General features: G+C 43.4%; 1 protein-coding gene across 1 annotated transcript; it reads right to left on the bottom strand.

The window, feature by feature from the left end:
* Nucleotides 1-639: 639 nt before the first annotated feature.
* On the bottom strand, nucleotides 640-4,764 carry LOC129766426 (uncharacterized protein K02A2.6-like). The gene has a single exon (XM_055766956.1). It carries the CDS (start codon nucleotides 4,762-4,764, stop codon nucleotides 640-642), a length of 4,125 nt encoding a protein of 1,374 aa, XP_055622931.1.
* Between the last annotated feature and the right edge of the window lie 7,349 nt (nucleotides 4,765-12,113).

The following is a 12,113-nucleotide window of genomic DNA, read 5'->3' as shown; positions in this document are numbered from 1 at the left end:
CCCCATCTCGGGAAAAAAGCACTTCTGAAGCTCCTCAACAAAGTCTGGGACAGTGGAACCCTCCCCAGTTGCTGGAAAGAGGGTTTAATGATCTGTATCCAGAAACCAGACATGAACAACCATCTTCTTGACAATTTCCGCCCCATCACTCTCCTAAGTTGTGTTGGGAAAGTCATGGAAAAAATGATCAATCGACGCTTAACGACTTTTCTAGAGTCAAATAAGCTGATTGATCCCAGACAATTCGCCTTCCGTGCGGGAAAAGGTACAGAAGATTGCCTTGTAGCAATCGAAAAAATCCTAGACGACGCAACTGAAAAATTACACCACATTGATATTGTTTCCCTGGATTTATCCAAGGCCTTCGATCGGGCATGGAGGTTGTTATAACCAAACACTTCGCGCTAGAAATTCCGGATTGGTGATGAACAAAGTAAAACGCGTGTTACTTATTCGCTTGCTTACAACTTAGTGACAGTTTATTTCGTTTGCTCTCTTCTTGTACATCAATGACAATTAATGCTGGTAGACAGGTTGTGAAAATAGTATTGTGCTTTATGGGTTAAATCCCAACAGCTTTCCCCCTCTAGCAGGGTTGTGCCCTAACATGAACGAATGAATTGGTAGTTACATTGATCATTACAAATCAAGACGTTTTGGTGGCTTCCTAATTCTAGATGATCTACGGGGTGTTTCGTTTTTGTCTTGTGCGGGCCTGTCTATATATTCAGTCCCTGTCCGCGTTTCGCTCTGAACCCTTTCGATAACCTGACTTGAATGTGCCATAGGATTTACTGAAACTGGTGTTGGTGGAACGCTCGACGTTTGAAGATTCGTTGTTTGTTGACGGATAACAGAGCTATTACTTTCAACAACCGACTGGCTAGGGTGATAAGATACTGTATCAATGCGTGGTCTATCGAAAAACTCCATCCAGGAATCGTTTTCGTTATTCTGCTTCTTGGGTCCTGGTCTCATCTGGTCCACATGCCGCTTCCAGATTCTGCCGTCGTCTAACTCGATCATATAGTGGAGCTTACCCAATCGTTCAGTTACTGTCCCGAACTGCCATTTGGAAGATCCCAAGAAATCTCGCGCAGCAATTCTCTCGTTGATCGCAAAACGTCGTACACTCTCTCCTTCCTCGCGGATTGAATTCTCCTGGGCGCTAACAGGAACCAATAAATCAAGCCTGGACTTCATCTGTCTCCCAAACACTAGCATAGATGGTGACTTTCCAGTTGTTGGGTGTACTGTCCTTCGGTATGCCATCAAGATTTTGTAGAGTTCAAACTGTACGTCTTTTCGCTCGCATTTCAAAGCCTTCAGTTTATCTTTGAAGGTCAGAACGAACCGTTCGGCCTGGCCATTTGTAGCTGGGTGGTAAGGTGCTCCCATTTTGTGCACGATGTTGTTTCGTTTTAGGAATGCTTGGAATTGATCTGAAGTAAATTGAACTCCTCGATCACTGACGACAATTGACGGAACTCCATAAGTCACGAAGTACTCTCGCAGACGGTCGATGGTGGTATCTGTCGTCATATCGGGAATTATCTTAACCTCTGGCCACTTCGTATATGAATCTACTATCACAAAAAAGTATAGTCCTAGAAAAGGCCCAGCAAAGTCAATATGGATTCGCTGGAACGGCTCTGAAGCTCGTTCCCAGCAATGCGGCGCAACTTTCACGGGATTTTTCCGTACTCTGGCACACTCACAACAATCTCTTGACAATTCTTCTATGTCACGGTCAATGGTTTCCCACCAGCAATACGATCGGGCCAATGATTTCATTCTGGATACACCAAAATGTCCTGTGTGCAATTCTTCCAGTACTCGTCGTCGCAGCTTGGGCGGAATGTAAACTCGTATGCCTCTCATTAGGCAACCTTTCTGGATCGAGAACTCGCTCTGGTCGATTCCAAATCTGTCTCGCCCTTCAACGTTTCTACCAACTTTCAGACTTTGTAGCAATGTTTTCACATTAGAATCCTGCTTGGTGTATTCCGCCAACTCTTCTGCTGTAACAGGTAACGTTTCGATTTGATTCACCTCAATGAGATCTACTTCTTCAATCAGGCGCTGATTATTTTCATCGTGGATCGGTAATCTAGACATTCCGTCCGCATTTGCATTCTCCTTCGAAGACCGAAACCTTATTTCATAATCGAATGACTCGAGAAAAACAGCGTAATGTTGCATCCGTAAAGCACTCAGGGCTGGAAGTCCTTTGTGAGGCGCCAAAATTTGTGCAACAGCCTTGTTGTCAGTTACGAGAATGAATTTACGCCCATAGAGGTATTGGTAAAACTTTTTAACCCCAAATATAATTGCATACGCCTCTTTATCAACTTGAATGTAATTTTGTTGCGATTTATTCAATGTTTGAGACGCACAATGAATTGGCCTTTCTGTTCCATCCGGATACAGGTGGCTCAGCACTGCGCCAACACCATATGGTGAAGCATCGGTTGCCAAAACGAGCGGAAGTTTTGGATCATAGTGTACTAAAAATCTGTCGGATTGCATCTCCTTTCTAACCCACAGGAACGCCTTTTCACAATCTTCATTCCATTGAAATGAAACGTTCTCCTTCAGCAGGTTGTTGATTGGATAGATTCGTGTGCTCAAATTCTTCATAAATCGGCCATAATAATTTATTAACCCTACAAACGCTCTGACTTGTTCTCGGTTGCGTGGTCTTGGCATCTTCTGGATAGCGTCAACTTTGGTTTTCATCTTCCGTATACCTTCTCTATTAATAACGAACCCGCAGTATTCAATGCAGTCCGCGAAGAATTCACATTTCTCCACGTTCAATCGCATGCCGTGCTCGTCCAACCGTTGCAGAACTGTTCTCAGCCGTTGCAAGTGGGTTTCGTCATCCGCACCAGTCACCTTGATGTCGTCCAAGAATACTGAAACTCCGGGGATGTCCCCAAGCAGCTGCGAAATCTCACGTTGAAAAATCGCTGGCGCAGATGCCACGCCGTACATTAGGCGAGATGGTTGGTAGAGCCCAAGATGTGTGTTCAAGGTCAATATTTCACGGTCTTGCTCGCGAACTTCCATTTGTAAGTAAGCCTGCGCCAGGTCTAACTTCGTAAATTTCTGACCACCGGCCATGTTCGAAAACAACTCATCGATAGTCGGCAAAGGATGTTCATCAACCAAGAGACATTTGTTCACCGTTACCTTGTAGTCTCCGCACAAACGCACTCGATCCACTGACTTCATAACAGGTACCACTGGAGTAGCCCATGCACTACGCTCTACTTTCTTTAGTATACCGCTCTCCACCATGCTTCTTATTTCACGCTCTACGGTGTCACGAATTGCAAAAGGAATGGTACGCGCTTTTATGAAAACCGGTTTGCTGTTCGGCTTCAAATGTAGCGCAGCCTTAACGCCCTGAATCGTACCCACCGATGGATCAAACACCCGTGGAAAATATTCAATAAGTTTTCTCACGGACCTGGACAATATTTTTGTAGGGGGACGGGACATGATAGCTCCCACGCAAAAATCTGGGTTTCGTATTACTTCATTCCAGTCGACGTTCAACTCCCGCATCCACTCACGGCCCAGCAAAGGATGACGGCCTGCCTTCACAACAAACATCCGCAAATAATTCGTATCACCGTTATGCTGTACCTTCGTTTTCATGTAACCACAAACTTCTATCTTGTTTCCGCAATAGCTAATCAACTCTACGCCAGTCTTATACAGCGGCAGCTCGTTCAGGTAAAGTTTCTTGTCGTTAAGACTCATGAGCGAAACGGGAGACCCACAATCAACTTCGAATTTGATTACTCTTTCGTTTACATTCAACGGTAGAATAACTTTTGATAATGACTTTGACTCATCAACTTTGCAAATTTCGAGAGTAAGAACCTCATCTGCTCCTGACTCTTCATCTTCTTCCCTATAATCATCACTACTATTTCCATGATTTATCAAATTAGCATGCATTTTCTTTTTCATTTTCATTTTTCTGTTATCTTTGTTCTCCGAATGTTCTCCCTGCGATTTAAACTTAAGGCATACCCGCTGCAGATGCCCTACCTTCTTACAGAAACTGCAAATAGTTTCCTTGTGATGACATGTACTCGCCAAGTGTGCCTCTTTTCCACAACGATAACATTTCTTCTTAGTAGTGCTATTTACCTTCAATGGTCGTTTCTCCGTGTAGTTTACCTCGTGTGATCGCTTCTCGAAAATCTCTGCACCCTCTCCGGATGCTTCCATCGAGAGCGCTACTTCCAACGCCTTCTCGAACGTCAAGTCCTTTTCCTCAATAAGTCTCGACCGAATCCGTTTCGACCGCAATCCGAATACCAACTGATTTCGTAGTTCCTTCCTCAGGTAGTCACCGAATTTGCAAAACTTCGCAGCACGTTGCAGCTCTGTCACGAAATCCTTAACAATTTCTCCTTCCTTTTGCTTCCGGGTGCGGAACTTCCACACCTCAACCATCTCGAGTGGTTCTGGCTCGAAAAATGTGCCCAACGTAGAAACAATCTCGGCATAAGTTTTCGTCTCAGGCTCGACTGGGCCAATATGGTCGCATAGCAAATCGTACGTCGTGATCCCCATGTAGTGTAAGAGGTAGTCCTTCTGACGATTTTCCGGTACATTGAACATTCGAAAACTTCCTTCTAAGCGCTTCACCCATCTCGTCCACTTGCCTTTATCTTTGTCAAACGGTTCGATCGCGAAATTGGGCGCGACTGACGCAACAGCTTCTTCTATTGGCACACTCATTTTTCCGTGTAAGTGAGAACTAGCTCAAAAACAAAGTAGTCGTCACTGGTGAAACGGCAGCATTTATTTTTCTCTACACTCAACAAGAGTAAAGTGGGACGCCTCTCGTCCACACAACAGCAACCATCCGATTGTACACGCACTCTGACTTCTCGTATATGTAAATGTACATGTGTTGTATATGAATCAAACCACACCGTCGGCGGCCCCTTTTCGTAGCGCTAACAAGGTTATGAATAGCTTCTTTCCTTCTGCAAGCGGAATTCTCTTCTAGAATCTACTTCCTCGATGAAATTTCTTCTCCGGTACAGCAACTTTCGTTTCCGGTTATCTCCTTCGTATCCGCGTAGGTTTTTTCCGTATCGTCGCCAAACTGTTATAACCAAACACTTCGCGCTAGAAATTCCGGATTGGTGATGAACAAAGTAAAACGCGTGTTACTTATTCGCTTGCTTACAACTTAGTGACAGTTTATTTCGTTTGCTCTCTTCTTGTACATCAATGACAATTAATGCTGGTAGACAGGTTGTGAAAATAGTATTGTGCTTTATGGGTTAAATCCCAACAGAGGTACCCAGTGCTGAAAAGCCTTTTCGATTGGGGGATTCGTGGGCGGTTAGGTCTCTTCATTAAAAGTTTTCTAGAAAACCGGTCTTTCAAAACCGTTATTAACAACCACCAATCTTCTCTAAAAATCCCAGAAAACGGCTTCCCCCAAGGCTCAGCACTTTCACCAACTCTCTTTAACATTGCCATGCAATCTCTATTCGAGGTAATCCCGGACCATATAAAAATCATAGTCTATGCAGATGACATCACTCTTATCTCTACGAGCTGCTTCGGCTTAATTCAGAGAAAGAGGCTTCAAAAAACCTTAGACTCCATCCAAAACTGGGCGCTAAAAATAGGTTTCAAAAATTCCCCGGAGAAATCCAAACACATACATATCGGAAAAGCTCTCAGAAGGAGAACCTATCTTCAGCTCAACAAAATCCCGATCCCTACAATGAGGACATTGAAAATACTAGGGGTTACTTTCGACAAGAAACTCAACTTCCTATCACATTCCCAAAAGACCAAAATAGCCACCAGAAAGAAACTGAACATCATCAAGGCTATCGCAGGCAACCTAGGCAAGGCAAGTCCTTACCCGTCTTCGAATTGGGCACACTAACTTCACCCACTCACACTTGTTCTGCAGAGCCGAAAAACCCCAATGTGCTTGCAACGAAGCTCCGGTTTCCGTTAGCCATCTTTTACTTGAATGTCAACATACCAAAGATGCTCGAGTCCGACACAACATAGGTCAGAGTCTCCGAGATATCCTCAGTAGAGACGAGACCCAAGAAACCAATTTAATTGCGTTTCTGAAAGAAACCGACTTCATTGGTAAAATCTAAATCGAAATACTAAATACCTTGGAAATTGCTTATTAAAGTTCGCCACTTCACAGTCATGTATGCGTGTTTATGTTTGTTTACACATGTATGTACGGGTCGGAAGGGGTCATACATGTGTATACACGCATTTAATAATAATAAATAGCAAATAATACAATATATACTTACATACTCACATCTATCTTCTATCCATTACATTATACTTTAATCAACTTCCTATTCCTACAGCCACACACACCAAGGAGGATAAATTCATTAAATAAACCTCTCCATTTTTCAGCTCTACTATACACCATTAAATTCAAAACCACTATATTTTATTATCTATTCAAACTGTATTTCATTTCATTTCACCCCACCCCACACCCACTCCTCCCCTCTTTCCTTCCCATACCACTCCCACCCCCTTCCACTCCTCTAATCCCTCCCAAATCCTTTCCATTCCTTTCCTTCCTATCCTCCTGTGAAGGGCCTTTTTGTTTTTTTTTTTGTTTTGGGGCACGCCTTTCGCTGGGTCACTTGTGCTTCGTTACTGCTTTGGTCCTCGGATCACTAAATATTTACTTCCCTTTACAGCTTATATTAAATATCTTATGAAGCATAGGATCCCTTCCTACCTTCTTCTTGATTCGAAAATCGAGCGGACAGATCTGATGGATGTTATTTTGTTTTTGGTTTCCCTTTCGCCAGTCCCCTCTGGGCTGGTCTTATTGTGGCTCTTCACTGGGCTAGAGGCGAATGAACTGCAAAGTTTAAAGCCTCTTAAAAACAAAGAAGAAGAAGAAGAGTACAAAACGCGCGGATTCGCTGAAAAATATATCATTCTCTTTCAAACCGTGAATCAGTGTGGTTGTATGGCATCGTTTCACATCACATCACATCAACGGATTGGTGCCGGAGCACCAGTATACCTAATAGCGGTTATAGAATTTCGGCCGCCGGAGTTCTCGAGTTGGCTTGCAAAGCTGCTCACGACAATAAGAAAACCCGCCTACAGAACAGAGTACATTCGGTTCGGTGGCAACAACTAGTTTCAGCGAGTGGCAAACGCAATCGCAAAACGGCAGCAGGTAGAAGATGGAAAAAGTTTGTTTATACAGACTGCTTTGGTGGCAAAACAAGCCATCGTAAAACACGGCGCTTTTCAGTGCCATTAAACCTTTCAAAGAAGAGTTATTAAAAGTTTGTCACAATACCAATGCATTCTAAAGTAACATAATATGACATATAATATAAACTGATTTATTTTGTTTATGCTTGTTCTTGAATTGGGGTCTTTTAAATTGATCATTCAGTTTTCACAAACCCATACATGGTTTCCGAATTAAAAGTGGCTTCAAATTACAACACGTTGTATGCAGGATCGCATTAACGAATTTTCTCGGTAGCAAGAACTGCTTTCTTTGGTTGATAACTGATTGTTGATTGATTGACTGACGTTACATCTGCCTTGTATAGAAAAATAACTAAGGTGCAACATGATGAGCTATGTATTTCCTGCTGCTCTGTTCTTATTTTGAAGGACTTTAACCCGAAGGTCATCCGTCCCTGTATTTGCGGTTTTTCAGAACGCTTACAACTCGTTTATTTCTCAACAGATCGTAGAGTTCGTCTCCAAAACCTCAGTTCTTTTTCATAAGCTGATGACCACCTATGCATTCCCTATCACTGCCATCATTTTAGTTAGCGCTCAACTTCCGAGCTGATCAGTCGACGTTTTTAGACAAGCAGATTTCGGAAGTCGTTCACGGACTACTTAAGGGGGTATTCTAGTCTAGAAATCTGAAAAAATCGAAAATTTTTTTTACCATATTTCTGTAGTTTAGGCATTCAAGAATATACTCTAGAAAGGACTTATCGAAAATCCTATTATTTACCTAGTTAGAGCCATCTTAGTGATGTGGTATCTAACCTGTTACGGCCATCACAATGAACTTCAAACGCGTTTCTCTCGGAACTAGTTTTTTTCTAACTGGCGTACACGATATCTCAAGTTCTACTGAACCGATTTATGTCAAATTTATATGAAAATAATCTGCATACATCTCTCTATCGCATGAACCAATAAAAAATTATAACTTTTTAATTTTACTATTTTTAAAAAATCGGTAAACGCAAAAAAAAACGTTTTAAACAGCATTTTTGTTTTCAAACGGCCGCCATTTTGTTAAAACCCATGTTTTTGACTTGTCCGAGGTTCATGCCATAGCGACATTTTTACTGATTCAGAATCTGTTCGATTTTTTTGTTTCAGATAACCAGAAGGACTGGAATCGTGTACGCCATGGCACAACTTTTTTTTGAACACCCTCACTTCACCAGCATGTAACTATTCTAATTATGAATATTTTCTTTCCGTCCTATTTTTGTTTTATTGTTGAAAGATAGATAAACGAATAATGATATAATGGATAGTAAAAATATTCTTTGTTTTATTTTTACGGAGTTCGAAAAAACGTCCGAAATTCGTGTCTCTACACTAGAATACCCCCTTAATACGTTTTTTATCGGTCATTCTTCTAACGTTTTCCGCGACGTGACACCTCGCGATGCCGCGCCGCGAAAATACGTTTCGCGTTGACTATTCGCAGTTTCCGAAGTTACTCTCCCATGAAGAGATCCATAAGTTCATTGGGAAAGAACTTGGTCTTACGAGAGAAAATGTTCTCCAACTCCAGCCCAGCAGACGACTTGGATGTACCTTCGTTAAGGTCAACGACTTCCAACTTGCCGAGAAGATAGTGCAACAGCACGACAACAAACACGATTTCGTATTTGATGGAAAGACCTACAAGATACGAATTACGATGGAGGACGGTTCGGTAGAAGTCAAGTTGCTTGAGCTACCCGAGAGCGTCACAAACGACCAGATTACCGATTTTCTCGCAGAATACGGCGAAGTCATTAGCATTCGTGACCTACTGTGGGACGACAAATTCAGCGAATTTGGTGATGTAAAAACCGGAGTTCGTGTTGCTCGAATGATAGTCACCAAGAACATTCCCTCTCTCGTTACAATCCAGGGCGAAGAAACTGCGTTGAGGTACAAAGGACAACGGCAAACTTGCCTACACTGCCATGAGTTTGTACACATAGGCATTCCATGTGTACAAAACAAGAAACTGCTGGTACAGAAGCTCGCAGCAGATCAATCGTACGCTAGCGTAACGAAAAGTAAGCCGTCCGAACCCTTACAGAACAAAATAGTATTTCTGCAGGAGGTTGAAAACGAACAACTTGTATTGCCCGGTTACAACGTTATTTGCAATGTCGACCATACGAGGAGATGAACGGCAATTGCTCTGAAAGAACATATAAAATTCACACACGTAGAGAAGAGCCTGGACGGTAGATTAGTTGCCCTGCGTGTTCATAATGTCACGCTGTGCAATGTGTATGCCCCATCGGGTTCCGCTCTACGTGCCGAACGAGAACGATTTTTTAACAACACCATCGCATACTACCTTCGTCATCACTCCGATCACATCATATTAGGAGGCGACTTCAACTGCGTTATCCGACAATGCGATGCGACTGGTCAAAATTCGAGTCCCGCTCTTCAAGCCACCGTTCAGCAGTTACGTCTGTTTGATGTGTGGCAGCAACTCCGTCCACGAGAGATGGAATACACATACATCACACACAATTCATCGTCCAGGCTCGATCGACTCTACGTGAGCAATGGTCTCCGAGAACAGCTGAGATCAACAGCTGTCCATGTGTGCTGTTTCTCGGATCACAAAGCAGTTACCGCAAGAATTTGCCTTCCTCTCCCCGACAGAGCGCATGGTCGTGGCTTTTGGTCCCTACGTCCACATCTACTCACCACCGAAAATATAAACGAGTTACAAATAAGGTGGCAGTACTGGACTCGTCAACGGCAAAATTACCGTTCATGGATGGAATGGTGGCTGTCGTGCGCAAAACCTAAACTCAAGTCTTTTTTCCGATGGAAGTCTAGACAGCATTTGATATCTTCCATCGTGAACAACAACGATTATATCAGCTACTACGGCATGCGTACGATGGCTACCAAAACAACCGTGCCATGCTTACCACCATCAATCGGATAAAAGCAAAGATGATAACACATCAGCGAGCTTTCTCCGAAATGTTCGTGCGAATTAACGAAACCCTCGTTGCTGGTGAGCCGCTATCGACCTACCAGCTGGGCGAGCGAGTGCGCCGGAAAACCACTATCGAGCGACTGAGAAATGAGAGAGACGAAGTTATGGATGATTCTACTGTGATACAAAACTACATGGTCGAGTACTTCACCAATCTATATACAGCCGGACATGTAGAAGAAAATAGCGCATTTCAGTGCGAGAGAATTATACCCGAACAAGATGACCTAAATGGAGCGTGCATGAATGACATCACAACGGCTGAAATTCTTACGGCTATCCGCACGAGCGCATCAAGAAAATCACCAGGCTCCGACGGACTGCCGAAGGAATTTTATTTACGCACATTTGATGTAATACACCGTGAATTGAATTTGGTGCTTAACGACGCTATCAGCTCAAATTTCCCGTCGATGGGGTGATCGTGCTAGTGAAAAAACGAGGGACGGGGGACAGCGCACGCTCCTACCGGCCAATAAGCTTAATCAACTATGACTACAAAATATTATCACGTGTTCTAAAACAGCGGCTGGAGAATGTGCTCCGAGTTCATGGATTTTTGACTGGCTCCCAAAAATGTTCGAACGCAATATATTTCAAGCAACTTTAGCATTAAAAGACAGGATCGCACAACTAAAAGCGAACAGGCAAACAGGAAAATTGATCTCTTTCGATCTCGACCATGCATTCGATCGTGTAGACCATCGCTTCTTGTTTGGTACTATGCGAGCTTTGGGCTTCGATACAGCGTTTGTGGATTTACTCTCCCACATAGCATCATTATCTTCCTCTCGATTACTCATCAATGGGCACCTCTCCGCTCCGTTTCAAATCAAACGATCTGTCCGTCCCTCTCTCAACCCCTCTCTCAATGCATCTGTTCGTGCTCTACCTTCACCCGCTTCTGCGGCGATTAGAAGAAGTGTGTGGAGCAGATCTCATCATCGCTTACGCAGATGACATTAGTGCCATTTCAACCAGTGTCGATAAACTTGAAGCGATGCGAGATTTATTCCGACGCTTCGAGCGGTCAGCGGGGGCACGTTTGAATGAGGAGAAAACTACGGCAATCGACGTCGGCGTTATAACCAATCCCATGGTTGTTCCATGGCTTCGTACGGAGAACTCCAGAAAAATTCTTGGTGTGATTTTCGTCAACTCGATACGATCAATGGTAAAGACGAATTGGGACTTACTCGTTACAAATTTCTCGCGTCTAGTGTGGCTTCATTCCTTACACAGCTTATCTTTGCACCAAAAGGTAACGCTGTTAAACATTTTCGTATCATCAAGGATATGGTACATGGCAGCAAATCTGCTTCCGGCTACAGTACACGTGGCGAAATTAACAGCCACTATGCGAAGCTATCTTTTTCGTGGTGCATGTGCAACAATTCCTATGGAGCAGCTAGCGCGAAGACGGGAGGATGGTGGTCTAAATCTACAACTGCCAGCGCTTAAATGTAAGGCACTGCTCATCAATCGACATCTGCAAGATGTCTCGTCTCTCTTCCTTACTACCGTTCTTTCTTTTCCCTCACAAATGTTCCTCCTTCAGATCTCCCCTGCCTAAAGCTTATCCTAAACCATATCCCAAATTTCCCCTTCCAAATTCGACAACAACCTTCCGCCAACCTCATCCATCACTTTTTCCTCGAACAAACAGCCAAACCGAAGGTCGAAACAGCAAATCCTGCAATCAATTGGCCACGTTTGTGGATGAATATAGCTGCTCGGAACTTATTGCCTTCGCAACGCAGCACCCTTTATATGTGGACAAATGAAAAATATTCATACCGGCGACTCATGTACGTAATGAGGA

The sequence above is a fragment of the Toxorhynchites rutilus genome, chromosome 2 (genome assembly GCF_029784135.1).
Source record: "Toxorhynchites rutilus septentrionalis strain SRP chromosome 2, ASM2978413v1, whole genome shotgun sequence".
Taxonomy (NCBI): Eukaryota; Metazoa; Arthropoda; class Insecta; order Diptera; family Culicidae; genus Toxorhynchites; species Toxorhynchites rutilus.
The sequence above is the reverse complement of the archived record's forward strand: the minus strand, read 5'-3'. Positions and strand labels throughout refer to the sequence as shown.

Bases quoted from the DNA above. Each gene is read 5' to 3' on its own strand.
- LOC129766426 (XM_055766956.1), bottom strand. From the start codon at position 4,764: ATGAGTGTGCCAATAGAAGAAGCTGTTGCGTCAGTCGCGCCCAATTTC.